Below are 18,295 nucleotides of genomic sequence, written 5' to 3'. Positions count from 1 at the left end.
CTTTTTTAAAGTTTCAAAAGCTTATTCTTGGGATAAGACTATTGCATCTGAAGCAATTAGAGAATGTTAAAATAATAATAGCTAGTATGCATGTAATCCCTACAAGAGGCCAAGACACTATACTAAGCACTTTATAATTATTATCCCATTTGATCCTCATAACAATCCTAGAAGGGAAGTGCTATTATTATCCCCATTTTACAGATGAGGAAACTAAGCAAACACAATTTATGTAACTTACCCAGGTTCACAAAGCTAGTTAAGAGTCTGAAGCCAGACTTGAACTAAGGTCTTTATGACGTTAGGTCTAGAACTCTATCCATTCACTGTACCACCTAGCTTCATCTATGGGATAGTAGACAGTAAGCTAGCCTGAAACTAGGGGGAAAAATGGAATTTAAATCCCTTTTCTAAAACATACTGTCCTTGTCATCCTGGAGAAATCACTTATTTTCTCAATGCTTGGGTCAGTGGTGTCAAATTCAACTGTAACATGGGCCACTAATCTATACATAAGGATTCCTTTGGTCTACATATTGATTTAGTTTTTAAAGGTGATATCATACATGTTTTATTTATTTTTGTTCATTTTGTTAAATATTCCATATTTGCATATTAATCTGTTTCAGGAGCATTGTGACTACACATATCTTTGATACCTCCTCTGTAGGTTCCTCCCTAAGGTTATTAGTTGCCTACATACTTTGGTGGAAGGACTTTCGTTTTCTAAGTTCCCTAATTCATAATATTACATATCTAGTCTTTATCCATCTCCCTAGCCTTATAAGATAGTGAACAATCACTGAAAAGTAACATTAAACAAATTAAGTTAACCAGAAATCTACAATATATTGTTTGCAAGAAATACATTTAAAACAAAGAAATACATACAAATTAAGTTTAAAAGGCTAGAGCAAAATTTATTATGCTTCAGTAGAAGCATAAATAAATAAATACATAAATACATAAATGAAAGAGCACTAGGGGTAGCAATTGTGATCTCAGACAAAGCAAAAGTTAAAATAAATCTAATTTAAAAAGATGAGGAAGGAAACTACATCTTGTTTAAAGATATTGTAGACAATGAAATAGTATTGATACTAAATGTACATGCACCAAGTGGTACAGCATTTAAAATCTCAAAGAAGTTAAGTTAGTTGCAAAAAGAAATTGACAACAAAACTACGCTAGTGGCGGACCTCAATCTCCCCTCTCAGAATTTGATAAATCTAACCACAAAATAAAGAGGAAATTAGGGAAGTTAATAGAAACCAAAAATTTAGATGTGATAGACCTCTGGAGAAAATTGAACAGAGATAGAAAGGAATATAACTTTTTCTCAACAGTAATGGCACCTACACAAAAAATGACTATGTATTAGGGCATAAAAACCTCACAATCAAATGTAGTAAGGCAGAAAGAGTAAATGCTTCCTTTTCAGATCTGATGCAATAAAATTTATATTCAATAAAGGAATAGGGAAAGATATTCTAAAAACCGATTGGACATTAAATAATCTAATTCTAAAGAATGAGTAGGTCAAACATCAAATAGTAGAAACAATCAATAATACCATCCAAGAGAATGACAATAATGAGACAATATACCAAAACTTATAGAATGCAGCCAAAGTTATGAATAAAATAGAGAGAGAGGAGACCAATGAATTGGGCATGCAATTAAATAATCTAGAAAAAGAACATATTAAAAATCCCCAATTATATATCAAATTAGAAATTCTGAAAATCAAAGGAGAAATTAATAAAATTGAAACTAAGAAAACTATTGATCTAATTAGTAAAACTAAAAGTTGGTTTTATGGGAAAAAAAACAATAAAATAGATGCCTTTGGTTAATTTGATTAGAAAAAGGAAAGGAAAAAAAAATTGCCAACATCAAAAATTAAAAAGGGTGAAATTACCACTAATGAAGAAGAAATTAAAGCAATAATTAGGAGCTAACTAATTATTGTCCAACTGTGTGCCAATAAATCTGAAAATCTTACTGAAATAGATAAATTTTAACAAAAATATAAATTGCCCAGGCTAACAGAAAAGGAAATGAATTACATAAATAGTCCTTTTTCAGAAAAAAAAATTGAACAAGCCTTCAATGAACTCCCTAAGAAAAATATCTCCAGGGCCAAATGGATTTACAAGTGAATTCTACCAAACATTTAAATAAAAGTTTATTCTAATACTATGTAAATTATTTTTTAAAAAATAGGTAAAGGAGTACTGCCAAATTCCTTCTGTGACACTAATGTGGCACTGATACCTAAACCAAGAACGAAAACAAAGACAGAAAATTACAGACCAATTTCCCTAATGAATATTGATGCAAAAAAAATTAATAAAATATTAGCAAAGAGATTACATCAACTTATAAGTGTAATAATGCACTATGATCAAGTAGAATTTGTACCAGGAATGCAGAATTGTTTCAGTGCCAGGAAAACTATTGGCATAATTGTCCATATCAGTAACAAAACTAACAGAAATCATATGACAATCTCAATAGATGCAGAAAAAGCTTTTGAAAAATATCGTATCCATTTCTATTAAAAACACTTAAGAGCATAGGAATAACAGGAGTTTTCCTTGAAGTAATAAGCAGCCTCTATCTAAAACCATCAGCAAACATTATTTGTAATGGGGAGTAGCTAAATGCATTCTCAGTAAGATTAGAGGTAAAACAAAGATACCCTTTATAACTACTATCATTCAATATTGTAATAGAAATGTGGGTTTTAGCAATAAGTAAAGGAAATTAAAAGAATTAGAATAGCAATGAGGAGAAAACTATTTATCTTTGCAGATGACATGGTGGTATACTTAGAGAATCCTAGAAAATCATCCAAAAACCTACTTGAAACAATTAACAGCTTTAGCAAAATTCCAGAATATAAAATGAATCCACACAAAACATTAGTATTTCTAAGTTACTAACAAAACCCAGTAGCAAGAAATAGAGAAATTCTATTTAAAATAAGTATAGACAAAGTAAAATACTTGAGTGTCTGCCTGCTAAGACATACCCAGAAGCTATATGAACACAATTTGAAAACATTTTTCACACAAATAAAGTCATATCTAAGCATTTGGAAAAATATCAGTTGCTCATGGGTAGGCCAAAATAATAAAATAAAAATGTCAATTCTACTTAAATTGATCTACTTTTTAAGTCTCATATTTATTAAATTGCAAAAAAAAGTTTATAGAGCTAAAAAATGACAAAATTCATCTAGAAGAACAAAAGGTCAAGAATATTAAGGAAATTAATGGGAGAGGGAAAATACAAAGGACAGTGGCCTACCAGTATCAGACCTAAAACTTTATTATTAAAGCATTAGTTATCAAAAATATATGGTACTAGCTAAGAAATAGAGTGATGGATCAATGGAATAAAATAAAATATACATAATAAAATAATCAATTACTATAATAATCTAGTATTTGATAAATCCCAAAACTCCAGCTTCTGGGATAAGAATTCACTATTTCACAAAAATTGCTGGGAAACTGGAGAATAATATGTCAGAAACTTGACATAGACCTACCTCTCACACCCCATAACAATATAAGACCAAAAGAGGTACATGATTAGGCATTAAGAGTGATACTTTAAGCAGATTAGGAGACCAAGAGATAGTTTACCTATCAGACATAATATTCTTCTCTAAAATGTAATATTCTCTTTCTGGGTTGTCTTTCTTGGTTTGTCTGGAGGCAGCCTTTGTTTCAGTTCAGTAATCACAAGTGCAGTCAGGGATTAAAGTCCAAATCCTTTACTGTCTCTTTCCAAGTCTGGAATCCTTTCCTGGGGCTCGGGTTAGTTAGTTCTTAGAGGCCTTCTGTAGTTTTGGTTCTGAGAGCTTGAGCTCTGGCTTCTGAATCTCTCCGACTGAATTTTGGTTGAGGTTTCTAGCTTATATATTCTCTCTTAAAGGTGTTCTTGTGGAATTATAGTAAATTCTAAGTACATATACTGAACTAGAGAACTGTTAAATACCATGCTAAATAATCATTGTCTCTATCAATTCCACTGCCTTAGCACCTTGTTTCAAGTTCTGGCCCATAATAATCAGATCTTTGGAAAAGAGAGGAATTTATTGTCAGATAAGAACTAGAGAACATACATTACACTTAAATTTCTGTACAAACAAATTTTGTACAATCAAAATCAATACAAACAAGAAAATAAGGGAAGCCCAAAGGGAAAAAAATTTTTACAGCCAATATTTATGACAAAGGCATTGTTTCTAAAATCTATAAAGAACTGTGTCAAATTTATAAGAATTCAAGTCATTCTCCAATTGATAAATGGTCAAAGAATAAGAACAGACAAAATTCAGATGACAAAATTAAAGCCATCTATACTCATATGAAAAAATATTCTAAATCACTATTGATTAAAGATACACAGATTAAAACAACTCTGAGGTACCACTTCACACCTCTCAAATTGACTAAGATGACAGGAAAAGATATTGATAAATGTTGGAAGTGTGGGAAAACTGGGACACTAATGCATTGTTGGTGGAATGATGAAATGATCCAACCATTTTAGAAAGCAATTTGGAACTTTGCCCAAGAGCTATCAAACTGTGCATACCCTTTGATCCAATAGTGCCACTAATGATCTATATCCCAAAGAAATCATAAAAGAGGGAAAAGGACCTACATGTACAAAAATGTTTGTAGCAGTTCTTTTTGTGGTGGCAAAGAATTGGAAAATAAGTAGATGCCCATCAATGGGGAGTGAATGAATAAGCTATGGTATATGGAAGTAATGGAATATTATTTTTCTATAAAAATAATGAACAAGCTGATTTCAGAAAGGCCTGGAAAGATTTATATGATCTAATGTTGAGCCAAATAAACAGAACCAGGAATACATTGTACACAGTAACAGCAATATTGTGCAATGATCACTATGATAGATTGGGTTCTTCTCAGCTGTTCAGTTATCCAAGGCACACCCAATAAACTTTGGGTGGAAAATGCCATCTGCATCCAGAGAGAAAACTGTGGAGAATGAATGTAAATTAATATGTATTGTGATCACTTTTTTTTTCTTTTTCTTCTGTTTTTTTTCTCTCATGGTTTTTCTCTTTTGTTCTAATTTTTCTCTCCCAATATGATTCTTAAAGAAATAAGTAAAAAAAAAAAAAATGAATGTACATGCCTAACAAAAAAAAAAAAAACTTTTATGTGTAACTGGGGAAAATGAAATTTAAAAAATTAAATTAGATATAAAAATTAATTGATAGTGGGGAACAGTAGTTTCAGAAATAGTAGAGATCAATATGAACTGAACAGTCAGGAAAGACAGAATGAATGAAGGGATAAAAATCCCATATGGAGAAAGTGGGACTACAGATCTTGAAAACAAGAATAAATATGGATAGGCAGAGATGAAGGGTAGAAGTGTTCCAGTTAGGGATACCTACCAAGACAGGTAAAACCCTAAAACTGGGAAGGAACATGGATTGTGTAGAAGACAGTGAGAAGTGTCCATGGGTAGAGTGTCCATGATGAAGAATAGTGGAAAATAAAATTGATAAATAATATGAAGTAGTATTATAGATATTTGGGGAAAGGTTAAGAAGTAATACCCAGATCAGTTTTTAAGAGAATATTTTGATACAGTTCTCAGTAAAGTTCATGGTCTTTTTTTCAACAGTCTGTATCATAATAAATGTGTATCATAATAAACCAAACAATATCTAAGAATATCATACAGAATGTTTATAAACTTCATGCCTTGAAAACCAAAGGCAAATTAAAGAGACTCACTTCAAAAAGGCAATCACAAAACACAGTTAGCCCTCTTCTATCTGTCTGAGAAAGTGTAATGTGTCTTTTCCTTTAATGTCGAGTTTTCTAACACTGTATTTTAACATTATTAGACTTGAGCCCCTAAGCACAAAGGAAGAAATAGTATATCACCTCCTGGTCTCTTCCCTTCTTTTCTTTGAATTCTTGCTTTGAAAGAGACACTTCCACTTCAGGCTGTGAGTAGCTTCACAATAGGTCCTTGCTCTTATATTGCCAAATCAATCAATAGAATTCTGGAGGAAAGGTCAAAAGAAGAATCTCAAGTCCTTGAGCCCTATGTAACACCTGCTCTTTTTGCTACTAATTTCAGTGATCAGAACATCATAAAAGGTAATTATTTTAACCCACAGAGAGCTGTTCCAAGAATCCTAATTCTTTCAGCAGTCCAAGAATGTGACTGCTTTTTAAGGATTTTTTTTTACTATGATCAACTCAGTGGCATCATGCCATGTAGATTTTTTTAAAAAACCTATAAGAGAAAGGGTAACAGAATAGGCTGGCAATGGTTAGGGGCACGAAGAAAGGGAATCATAAATATAAGAAGAGGCTCCAATGGGAATATATTCTATTCATAGCTCACATGGACCTAGGAGACAACCTATTCAATCTTCTTGAAGCTCCAGTGCCCAGCTCTGGGCAATACCACAGAGCCATCAACAAATTGGACAGAGTTCAGAGCATAACAACAAAAATGATTAAGGGCCTGGCAGGACTGATTTATGAGAGAAGATTAAAAGGACTAAATCTGCATAGGTTAATTTAATGAGGAGAGAGTTAGGAGGAAAGTTATGATAACTGTCCGCAAGTATTAAGAAGCAATATGCATCAAGGAAAGAGAGTAATTGTTTATTGTGATTCAGAGGGAAGAGAATCTTAAGTGGTATTGGCAGAGTCACTAAATAAATGCCCAGAAGGCCTTGGTGCTGTTCTAGATACTATTGAAAGGAAGATAAATAGATTTCAGTCCAGATCTTCAAGAGTATCTTTCACTCATACAAGTAGAGACAGCTCGTCAAATGGTGGGGAAATTATTTGACATTTGTCAATAAAACTATTCCAATATTCTGTGATTTCATCAATATAGGTACTCCCTTCAATTCTCCAATGATACAGAACACAAATCCATCCACATGGATGGTGTCCTTCCTACATGAACCTTGGTCATTTCACAACACAAGGAATCCAAAAAATTAATTATATAAGTTTAATATAAGTATTATCTAACATTACATATTTCTGCTTACTACTTGTGTTCTGTTTGATTTGATATTGAAACTAATATTTATTCCTCCAGTATATACTCGAGTTAATCGATACAGAAAGTGATCTTGAGGGTACACTGGAACAGAAAGTGAAGATATCCTAGATTAAAAAATGGTCCTAACCAATGTTTATAATCTGTAGGTGATATTCATGTAAAAATAAGGTAAATGCAAAACAGAACAAAATCAAAAATCAGTATAATCGTGTCTTTATAGTGTTTGTAAAATTTAGAGTTAGAAAAGACTACAAAGTTTATATGGTCCAATGCAGTCATTTTAGATAAGGAAACCTAAACCCAGAAAGGTCACATGATTTGACTAAGGTCACCCAGATAGAAAATGACAGATTAGGATTTACACCTATATCCTCTGAATTCAAATTTGCCCTGCACCATGCTGCCATCCTAAGTGATACAGTCTTACAAAAAAGAGTCACTTGCCTGGAGCAAGTGGGTGGCTATGACACATGAGCCATTTTTAAAAATTTGACCTTAAGGAAGAGCTGGGGTTTTTTAAACTTCCCAAGCTGTTAAATTGTCTATCATCTTGGCAAGACTGTCATATGGTATAAACCCTCTTTTGTGGGTGGTACCTTAGGCTGTACAGGAAAATGAAAAGTCATTCTTCCTGATAAATTGAGAGATAACAAATTCCACTTGGCCCCCATACAAGAGGCAACATGACAGAATGGATAGACTGCTGGCTCCGAGTTTAAATCCCACATCAGACACTTCCTAGATTTTTAATCCTGGATTAATCACTTAACATCTCTGTGTCCCATTTTCCTCATCTGCAAAAGAAGAGAATTAGACTTTATGGTTTTCAAGATCCCTTCAACTCTGCTTGCTTTCTAGGGAAAGAAAGAGAAAAATTTTAAACACAAGGTTTTCCAAAGGCGAATGTTGACAACTGTCTTTGCATGTGTTTTGAAAAAATAAAAAGCTATTATTATTTTTTTAAAGATCCCTTCAACTCTAAATCTATTATCCTATCATCTATATAGTCCAAATATTTAAGCACTATGAGACTATCTCCTCATGTGATATATCCTTATCCTTCCACTTGCACTTTTTTTAAAGTTCATACAGTTGCTCAGTATTCTTTTGCCATGTGTTCTCTGCATCAGTATTGTTTTTGTGATTATGGCATCTAGTCTAGTGCCATATAAGCACAAAAGCTAAAATAAGTTTGTTTAAATATTAAGAATGATGACACAAGATATTATTGAATACTTGCTATGTTTTAAAAGGATATATTTTCAGTTTGAGTAGTTGGGTATTTATATATTTATGTAAATAAGAATACTCTTGTTCTTCTAGCCTTAATTCATTTCTATTTCTAATCTCTTTTTCCTCCTTCTATTCTAGGGATGACTGCTATTCCATGTGCTTGTCTGGGTATATTCCTAGGAGGTCTTCTTGTAAAGAAGCTAAGCCTGTCTGCTCTGGGAGCCATTCGGATGGCCATGCTAGTTAACTTGGTGTCTACAGCTTGTTATGTTTCCTTCCTTTTCCTGGGGTGTGACACAGGTCCTGTGGCTGGGGTTACTGTTCCCTATGGAAACGAGTAAGTGCTATAAGGGACTGAGCAGATATGAGAATGAATGAAGGGATGAAAGAATGAATGAAAAGGCAACAAACAGAACTAATTATGTACTTGGCACTGTGCTAGAAATATAAATACAAAAGCAGGACAGTCCCTGTCTTCAAGGTGCTTACCTTCTAATAGAGAGTACACACAGAAGTGAATGCTGGCCAAAAAAGAAAGTTTTTGTCAGAGAAGCTACTGGTATTACAAGTGAATCAATGGATCAATGTTTGGCCTGCACTCCCCCATCTTGTAACAGTGGAATTCACTGTAATGGTTTGCTTAAACCAACCATGTTTCCATTAATAGAGTAGCAGAGAAACAGCTATCTCCTGAGTGGGATGATTATATAATACCTGTGAGGTTTCATAAGGTCACAGATTTAGAGCTGTAAGGGAGCTCAGAGACCTTTAAGTCCAACTCCCCTCATATGAAATATAAGGAAACTAAGATTGAGACAAATTCACCAATTTGCACAGGGCTATACAAGTAGTAAGTATTTGAAGCAAAATTTAAACTTGAGTCTTCTTAACTGCAAACCCAGAGCACTATCCATCAAGCCACTAATATCTCTTATAAAATTATCAAAGGAAGGATCCATTAAACAAGTAAGTCTTTTATACCCTAGGGTCTTTTTCTTATAGCATAGTTTGCCATTATCTTCGAAGCTTATAGCACAGATTTCACCAAATTCTGAAAAATACCAGAAATTATAAATACTCCTTGTACTACCCATGTGACTTAACTTGCCTGGCCCTCAATTTGTTCTGTGAATTTATAAATCTATAAAATAAGGGAGCTGGATTAGATGGCCTCAGAGATCACTTCCAGTTCTTGATCTATAGTTCCATCATTTAGAAAGTAGTGTCTTCATTTCTTAATGACACTCCTTTTCTTCTTTCTTCTCATTATCCTAAACCTTTGGACAGTCTTAAATTGATCATATAAGAGAGAAATACAGGCAACACCATTGCCATGTGTGGCAGTTGGGACTCTTCCTATTCATGGGCCCTCAAGAAAATTCACAAGTTCTAGTCATTCTATGGATCAGAATCTTCTCCAAACTATATTTCACAAGCCCTTACTAATGTGTTTTAACTAGTCAGTCAGAGGTTACATTTGACTCCAAGTAAAGGATTTAACAAGTTAATAGTAGTTAAATTAATAACAGGACATTCCCACGATGAAACTGAAGCTCACTCTTTACAAATGCGCAATCATTCTTGGTGTGAAGAATGGGAAAACATAAAGATAACACAAGAGGGGACTATGGGTGGCCAGAACATATATGTGGAAAGATTATACTACTGATGGCAAAGAGCTGTCAGTGTTATGGAGCAGGTTTTCTCTGCTCCTCACCAGGATCATTTATCCCCTTCAGCTGGGTTTCATCTATCCATCTATCTTCAGGACCACATAAGTCTCTACTGTGTTTGGATGTTATTCCTTTATCAGCCAGCTCTTTCAGCTGTCCCCACCAACCTTTGGAGAAGGGAAGAAGGGAGAAGGGAGATAATATGATCTAGAAATCTGTAAGTCTCTTTCCAGCATGAAAAAGACATGACTCTATTTAGTCATTTCATTCATCTCCTTTTGGACCTCAACTAAAGCCTTCAGCTAAGTTCCTATAAAGAGAACTATCCACTACTTTCTCCACTAGCCATTAGAAATACAGCTCTCTTCAGTCAATTTTTAAGCTAATAGGTAAGCTCTTCTTGTCAGCCAAATATCTCACATCAGATACTCAATATAAAAAAACTCTCTCTACTTTTTCCTTTGATTTTCTCATTTCAATTTTATATGAATTATGGTCAAAATATAATTGCCCAGTCTTAAATAGTTCCATAGTATAGTAGGTCTTTTGTTCCTTTATTGGTAGAGATATTTAGAGTGCTGAACAGAAAATTGGAATATTTGGATTCAAGTTCATGACTTATTAGTTTTGTGACTTTGGGTAAATTATCTAACCTTTCTGAGCCTTGGTTTACTCATCTATAAAATAGGAGTAATCAAATATGTTCAAGACACTGCCCAGGATAAGAAAATATTGGTCATGAAAACATTTGATAAGATATAAAAGTCTACACATATTAAAAAGTTGTTACACCTTCATTTCAACAAAGCCAAATAAATAGATTCTTTCTTTGGTCATGTATGTGGAATCCCAAAGCCAAAGAAGCTATCTTGTTCCTGGAGTGAAAGTATAAGATGAGATATTCTTTGCCCTGCCTATGGCTACTCAGAACAAGACAGAGGCATACTTGGCTATACGGGAACTCTAAGAACTCTATCCTTCTTCAATCTTCCCCAAAGAGCAGGTCCAAAGTGACATTTTCTTCGTCTGCTTTATAGTTGGTACTTGGGGGAGGGGGAACAGTATAGCAGTTATTTATAAATCAAACCATGAGACTTCAGTTTGGATTATTGACTCTGTCTTGAATCCCCCCAACCAAATTCAAAGTTGACTTGTGGGTGGGAATAACATCACCTAATCTTTTCTAGATAAAATGTAGTGGAGAGGATGAGATGAGAGATTTTTCTAGTTGGAACATTTAATAACCCCTCCTAACTCAGTATCTCTTTGCATTTGCTTTTCACTAGTAGAAGAAAACAACTTTATAAATTCTTAATAAAGATAAAGAAAAATTAAAACCATCTTAAAATATTATTTATCCCAGAGAAATTGTTGATTGTTGATCCACATTACATACTGACTGAGTTTCATTTATGTTTCTGCTATCCTAGGCAATGTAAGGATTACAGTGGTAGTATAAGACTTTGTGCTCTTTTGCCTCACTTGGGGAAACAAAATTAAAACACTCCAAATCATAATGAAACAGTACAAGGTAGTTTATAATCAAGTATATGATGCACAGTTATGCAATTCAGAGACAGAGAAATAAGTATGGAAAGAAAGTAGGACCAGAGTTGAGCCTTAAACTGATAGGATTTATTAGACAGGAGGAAAGGAAAGGATTTTCCTGCCTGAGGATCTAATATAAATCAAGACACAACATTAAGAATGATCAAGGAAAAGAGACCAAGCTGCCTAGGTTATGTATTTGGGGAATCTTGAAAGATCAAACCTTAAAATGATATCAATTAAAGAAAGTAGTTAAACTGAATTTTTTTTTTAAATCTATTTGAAGTGATTATATCTCCAACTATTTGTTATGCTGGTTCCAGTTCTTATTAATTGTGTAATTCTGGGCAAATAACTTGCCACTCTGAATAAGAATGCAATACTCACCTTCTCATTGTTGTAAGAAAAATGTCTGTCAATATTAAAGTACTACATAAATGTGAGTTATTAATCTGAGTTATTTTCTATTTTCTCTTATAGCTCAGCACTTGGTGTAGCCTTGGATCCTTATTCTCCTTGCAATAATAACTGTGAATGCCAAACGGACTCTTTCACGCCAGTCTGTGGGGCAGATGGGATCACTTACCTGTCTGCTTGTTTTGCTGGATGCAACAGCACGGTATTGTGACTTATTTATTCTCTGGATAGGGTGAAGGATCATGGATTAAGAGCTGCAGCTTAATCGGCAGCCTCTACCCAAGGTGATGGTTGACTGTCACAGGAAATAAAGAATCAGTAGTTTTCAGTAGCTTTCCCCTCTCTCTCCTACAAAATGCTTTTCTCAATCCCATCTCTGCTTTGATTAGAAGACTCTAATAGTAGATTGGAAGGACAGATGTCACTCAAGTTTGTTTATTAAGTGACTTGCACAGGACCAATCAGGCTCCCAAATATGCCTAAATAATTCCATAATAACTGAAATAATTATCTCAGTAATCTAAGGATTAATTATTTCATGGGTTGGGTTACTCTCTCTATTCACATAGTCACCTTTATACATATTTATGGATTCCATTATCAGTTGCTCTAAGTGAGAAAATTACTGACTCAAGGGCATAATGATGAGCTTCTTCAGCCTAACATAGGCTGGTTCACAGTGTTTAGCCCATTGTAGGCACTTACTAAATGTTTATTGATTGATTTATTGATTGGTCCATATCTTCAGATGACTGAGTAACAGTTTATCAATTGGCCCATACTCAAAATGTTTCCAGATTATTGTAAGAAGTATCAAAGCTTCCATACTCCACTGTCATAACCTTCAAGAATAGATTCACTTTCACATCATGATGAGGCACCAAAGTAGGACTTTAGCAAAGCAGATAATCAATGATCACTGTTATTATTCAAGGTAGAAGTCTTAAAGAACCTTTATGCTCACTTAACTTTCCTTTTTTTTTCTTTGCCCCTGGATTCCCTACTTCTGTCTCCTGTTTTTTGTATTTCTCTTGTATTTTTTCATTGACAACATCTGCATTTTTTATGTATAAGAGCTAAAGAGAATGATGTAGGACAATAAAAATAGAGAAAGGAAGACCTATTCCTTCCTTTCAATGAATTAATTATTAAATCACTTGTCCTTTCTATCTTGTCATCTATCTACTTTGGATATAGGCAAAGTCTAGCAGTAATGCCAAGTGGCCATTAGTAAGAAACAAAGAAAATGGGAGTCATTCATCTTAATTTTCTGAAAATTAAGTTTTTCCTTCCTTTAATGTTTGGATTCTTGGTCTACTGTTGCTAACATTTTCAAAAAGTAAGATAAATCATTTTGGGTGAGGAGGAAGCTATTTTTCAAACAAGTTTATAAAGCAATTTCTCTGTGTGGATAAAAATGAATGGGCAAAAAGGATTGGGTTTTGGGAATAAGTAGAATGAAAACACCAGTTATTATTTTCTGTGACAACAATTTCATTAACATTTTAATACTGAAGAGTTATGTTGCAAATTAGTCTTTGTTATTGTCCTGTTGCAAAGATTAAATTGATTCAATATATGCTACTGTCCTGAGACTAAAATAGTGTCTATTTCAGAAAATTCAGTGACCAAAAAATTGTCTGAGAAAATGCACTTCTCCTGATCTTGCATATACATAAAGTCTTATTAAATAAAAGCTTAACTGGGTCCAGTGGTTGCTTTCAGTTGCTGAAACAGCAAAGCAGCAGAATCCAATTATCCCTGATCTGCTTTGCCCTTCTTGATTTGTGAGACTGTATCATATTTCAGTTTCTCAACTTACCGCTTAAATTTGTATTTCCATACTCCCCCCCAAAAAAATTCTGCTTTTTAAACTTCGTTTTTCTAAGGAATACACTATATTTTTATTCTGGGTGGAAAGATTAATGTAAAAAAAACACAGTAAAGCAGAAGAAATTATCACCCTCCAGGACAGGAGGGAAAAACTTCCTTCTGCTCCACTTGGATGCTTTTCTGACAAGAAGATGAGGGACCTGAATGTCTATCTCATAGGGAACAAACACTTGAGTTGAGACTGTTAAGGGTTTAATTTTCACTCTTTTTCTAGTTTTAACTTCCCCTATTACTTCAATCTTTAAGAAAAAGAAGTCTCCATGTATTACCCCCATAGACTCTCCAATGAGTCTGAGTACCCAGCATTCGGACCTTTTGCCTTACAAGTATCTTGTTAGATCTCTTGTTCTGATTTCAGATTATAACCAGTTAGGCCGTGTTTAATAGTCCTGCTCCCTTGAGTGATTACAAGCAGCTGGATTTAGCTAGGGCATGTGCAAATTTCACTGTTAAGTACAATCAGATTTCTAGTCCTCCACATAGACACCATTTTCACCCACTGAGACTGGTGAAAACCACTTAAAATTTGATCAGCTGGGAAAAGACACTGTGTGAGACTGATTCTACATCCAGTAAAATCTACTTTCCTCACACCCCATGTTTGGGCTTCATTTTGGACCCCATGTGTGTTTTTTCTACTTGTCATCCCAAGTTTCTCAGGATTGTACTGTATTTAATAAAAAAAATTTCAATACCTCTCATTGCATATGACTGGGAGCCTGTGTAACTGACTACAAGTTACTTTTGTATATTTCCTTTGGCTTTAATCTACTGTCCAGATTGTTTCCTTACATTTCACTCTGAGAAGTAATTATTCCAGCAGTAAGCATGTTAGCACTCTGCTGACTGCCTGTTGGAAGAAATATCCTTCTGATGTGCTGAATAGCTGGCTTAAGAAAAAAATAGAAGTAATTCTAACTGCTGGTGGTATAGAGGAAAGTAACATAAATCCAATATGGCTGTTAGTGGTGTAATCAAGATGGGGTGGGGCGTTTGGAAATGGGTCACCTTACAGGATGTGACTTATTTCTCTAGTGTTATTTTTTTTCCTTATAGTAGTGCCACTTGGGCCATTTAATTTATCAAGCTAGAGTATCCTTTAGAAAGAGACCAATTAAGACACTCTGTAGTCCTTGGCATATAATAGCCCTGACGTGTGGCCAAATGGCCAGACCAAGTTAAATGTCTGTGGTCATCCAGGTACCAGCTTGTCTCAAAAGCATTGTTAGTATTCTGAAGCCAAGTTCTGTTGGCCCTTCAAATGTCTCTGCCGCATTTGGACATGGCTGATTTCACATCTTCATTCTTCCCTCTCCCCTTTTCTAAACAGAGTAGCTATCATAAGTAATTAGTTTTCCTTTCTATTATCAATAGCCTCTATCCTCCTTCTGCAGCAGATGGTTCAGTTCTTTTTTTCAAAAACAGAATTCTCTCTCTGAATCTGGAGTTATTAGTGTTACAGGTATGTTGCGATTCTGCTACCATTTCAGGAAGATTCCTTCACCACCACCACTCCTCCCCCAAGCCATTATTCTTCAATCAGTGACCCTGCAAGTAAAGATGGAGACAGTATTTCTTTTTGCAGCTTTTCAATTTCCCCTTTGGCTTGAGGCATATGGGTTGCCAACCCAGCTTTTAGTGATGAGATTTCAGGGTTTTACACAGTAATACCAGCCTGGCTTGGGCCAATCAAAAGTTGGGATTCTAAGCCGCAAAAAGACAATGATAAATGACATTACGATGAATTCTGAAAGAAGGCATGGATGTTTGGGCACAAAAAAAAACTAATTGTTGATATCCAAAGTTATAAAAGAAAAAAGAAGAAGCAGCAAAAACAGCCCAGTTTATTATGGTGGTATCATTGGTCTATTTTGAGACCAATTATTAGAAGGTCAGCCACAAAGGATAAAGAACTCTGAAATAAAAGCAGATATTGGTACCAAGTTAATTAGTGGTTTGGTGGATTTCCATTCTAAAATACATAACTACATCCACAAATGCTTAGTGATTGTCAGGAAATGAGTACCCCAAAATTTAAGCAAACCTTTAATTTACAAAGAGACACCTTCTGGTTTCAAATTTCTATAAGATGTATTTATGTTTACATAGCATCTTCTCCACAAATTCATTCTCAGAGCAAATTCATTTTTTAACTTGGAAATCAAATTTCATTTGTAAAATGAATAGGAATTAAGGTGTACAGCATTGATAAGAGCGTGTGTGTGTGTGTGTGTGTGTGTGTAGGGAGGGAAGGAGACACAAATAAGGGAGCTTCATTTGCCAGTGTTTTTTAATCATTTTTGGATGGTATTTTGCTCCTGTCATTTGAACTGTCAAAATAACAGCAGTTTGTTTTTTCTTACACTTATCCATAAAAAATAAATCATAAAATTTCAAGGAGTAAAGGGTTTCTTGGGTTTTTTAACCCCAATTTATCATAGATTCCAATTTCTCTGTAACTGTATCACTACTGTTTTGTGTTTGTGATTGAAAGTGTTTCTCAGTTTAATTTAATGACAATGTGGAATAGGAGTACAATTCTCAGAGTACTCGTGTTTATTCTTTTATTGATTTCTTAACCGTTTCATATGAAACTAGCAATTTTTCCAAACATTTTTTAAAATGTACATTTTTTCTGTTCTGTCTCATGGCTGAGTTCAGAGCTGTAAGGCATCAATGTGAACTCAGGACTCTAAATCAAATCTTGCCACAATATTAGGCTTGCTGACATTTTACCTGGGGGTATCTTTAGGAGCACCCAGAGAATGTTAAATTCTCAAGTCCCTTAAAAGTCACATTGGCTCGTTTTCCAAAGACCGCTTTATCCAGTTAAGGGTAAGGCAGAAAGTTGGCAAGTCATATTCAGGAAGAGAATTGTCTTTCTGTGACTCATAGTTCAGACTTTCAGAAGGAGAATAGAAATAAAGATGAAGATGAAATATACTTGAGATACAAGTGAAGAAGTATTAGGGAGTCTTACCAAATATATTCTCCAAAAGTTCAAACTTTTTTATTTAAAGAAATGATCTGATATCAGTCTATTTTCTTCTCTTCTGTATTTTTTAGAGCTTACCTCCTAGTTCTGTGACCAGAGGTGAATGGTGTATCTCTCTAAGTCTCAGGCAACTTTTTGTTATATATACCAAAAGTTCTTAACATTTTGGTGGGTCATGGACCCCTTTGCTAGTCTGATGAAGTATACAGATCCTTTCTCAAAATTATGTTTTTAAATGCATAAGATAAAATACTTAGTATTACAGAGAATAGCAGATCCATTGAAATATAGTTTCTAAAATGTTGCTGTTTTGAACTAAAAATCAGCTCAGACCTCTGCTGAGTTGTAGACAATTCAATGTACTTTTCATGGAAGAAGTTTCAACCCCCTTAAGTTCCCATACCAACTAAATTACATGCTTGTTGGATATTGATGATGTAATTCTCCAAAGATACTTGCATCATAAGCTTTATCTTCAAATGATGAGAGGCTTTCTCTTGGTGAAGAAATTTCAGACTTCCTGGAATCTAGTGGAGATGACATTTGAGGGGAAGAAATGATCTTCACTGGCTCTTGCAATCACAGCATGAAGATAGCTGTTTATCAAAAATAAACAGTCCTATAGATAGTTTCTATTGGAAAGGATTATTGTAGTTGTTTGTCCTTCATTTTTCAAGAGGACCATGACATCAGGGATGTGATGCCATGACATGCAAGTGAATTAGATTTAAATGAGGGAAGTCTGTGCATGACCTGCCTCGTTTTCTGCTCCAGAGCCATCTAAGACTAGTGACCATATATAGATGAGGACCAATAGAACTGGCTCTGGATGCAATGGGAGATCTTGAGCTTTTTAAAAAGGTCTTCAACTAAGGTCTTCAACTAAGCTAAGGTCTTCTACAGGTCTATTTGACTGATGCTGCACTCATTTAGTGATTAAGGCTGGATAATAACTGAGGCAAAGAATTTCCTCTTTCACCTATTCAAAAAAGAAAATCTAAATAAATAAATCTGGGAGGAAAGAAGGAAAAAGAGAAAGGTTAAGAAGCAAAATAGTAAAGAAAAAACAGGAATTTTTAAAGCAGAAGAGGATATATTTTTAACTTCAAGAGCGTTTGGGTGGTACTTACTATATAGATGTGACCCAAAAGGCAAGTCTTCTTAAGACAAGTAATGAATCATTTAGGATTTTTTTTTCATTTTGCATTCATTAGCAGTTTGTGTATTGCTATTGTAATGCCTTAATTGGCCTGACATTCAACACTATTCCCTCCCTCATTGTCCCTGTCCAACCTTCAGCCATCAGAAATTCCAGAATGGTAAGTAAAAGCCTCTGCTACTGGAAAACAAAAGCAATTTGACTTGAATCCTCCTAGAGAGATCAAATAGAATGTAGCCATTTTTATTTCTTCTGATCATATATTGATAAATCCTCTCT

General features: G+C 34.4%; 1 protein-coding gene across 3 annotated transcripts in view; it reads left to right on the top strand.

Moving 5' to 3' along the window:
* The window catches only part of SLCO3A1 (solute carrier organic anion transporter family member 3A1), a 372,919-nt gene that overhangs the window by 313,109 nt on the left and 41,515 nt on the right, over positions 1-18,295 (top strand). For all 3 annotated transcript variants that reach the window (XM_051981051.1, XM_051981053.1, XM_051981052.1), the window contains exons 6-7: positions 8,470-8,668; positions 12,033-12,171. In XM_051981051.1, coding sequence (XP_051837011.1) covers positions 8,470-8,668; positions 12,033-12,171 — 338 coding nt within the window. The remainder of the gene's footprint in view (positions 1-8,469; positions 8,669-12,032; positions 12,172-18,295) is intronic.

Source organism: Antechinus flavipes, chromosome 2 (assembly GCF_016432865.1).
Source record: "Antechinus flavipes isolate AdamAnt ecotype Samford, QLD, Australia chromosome 2, AdamAnt_v2, whole genome shotgun sequence".
Lineage (NCBI taxonomy): Eukaryota > Metazoa > Chordata > Mammalia > Dasyuromorphia > Dasyuridae > Antechinus > Antechinus flavipes.
This window is presented reverse-complemented; position numbering and strand designations above follow the sequence as displayed.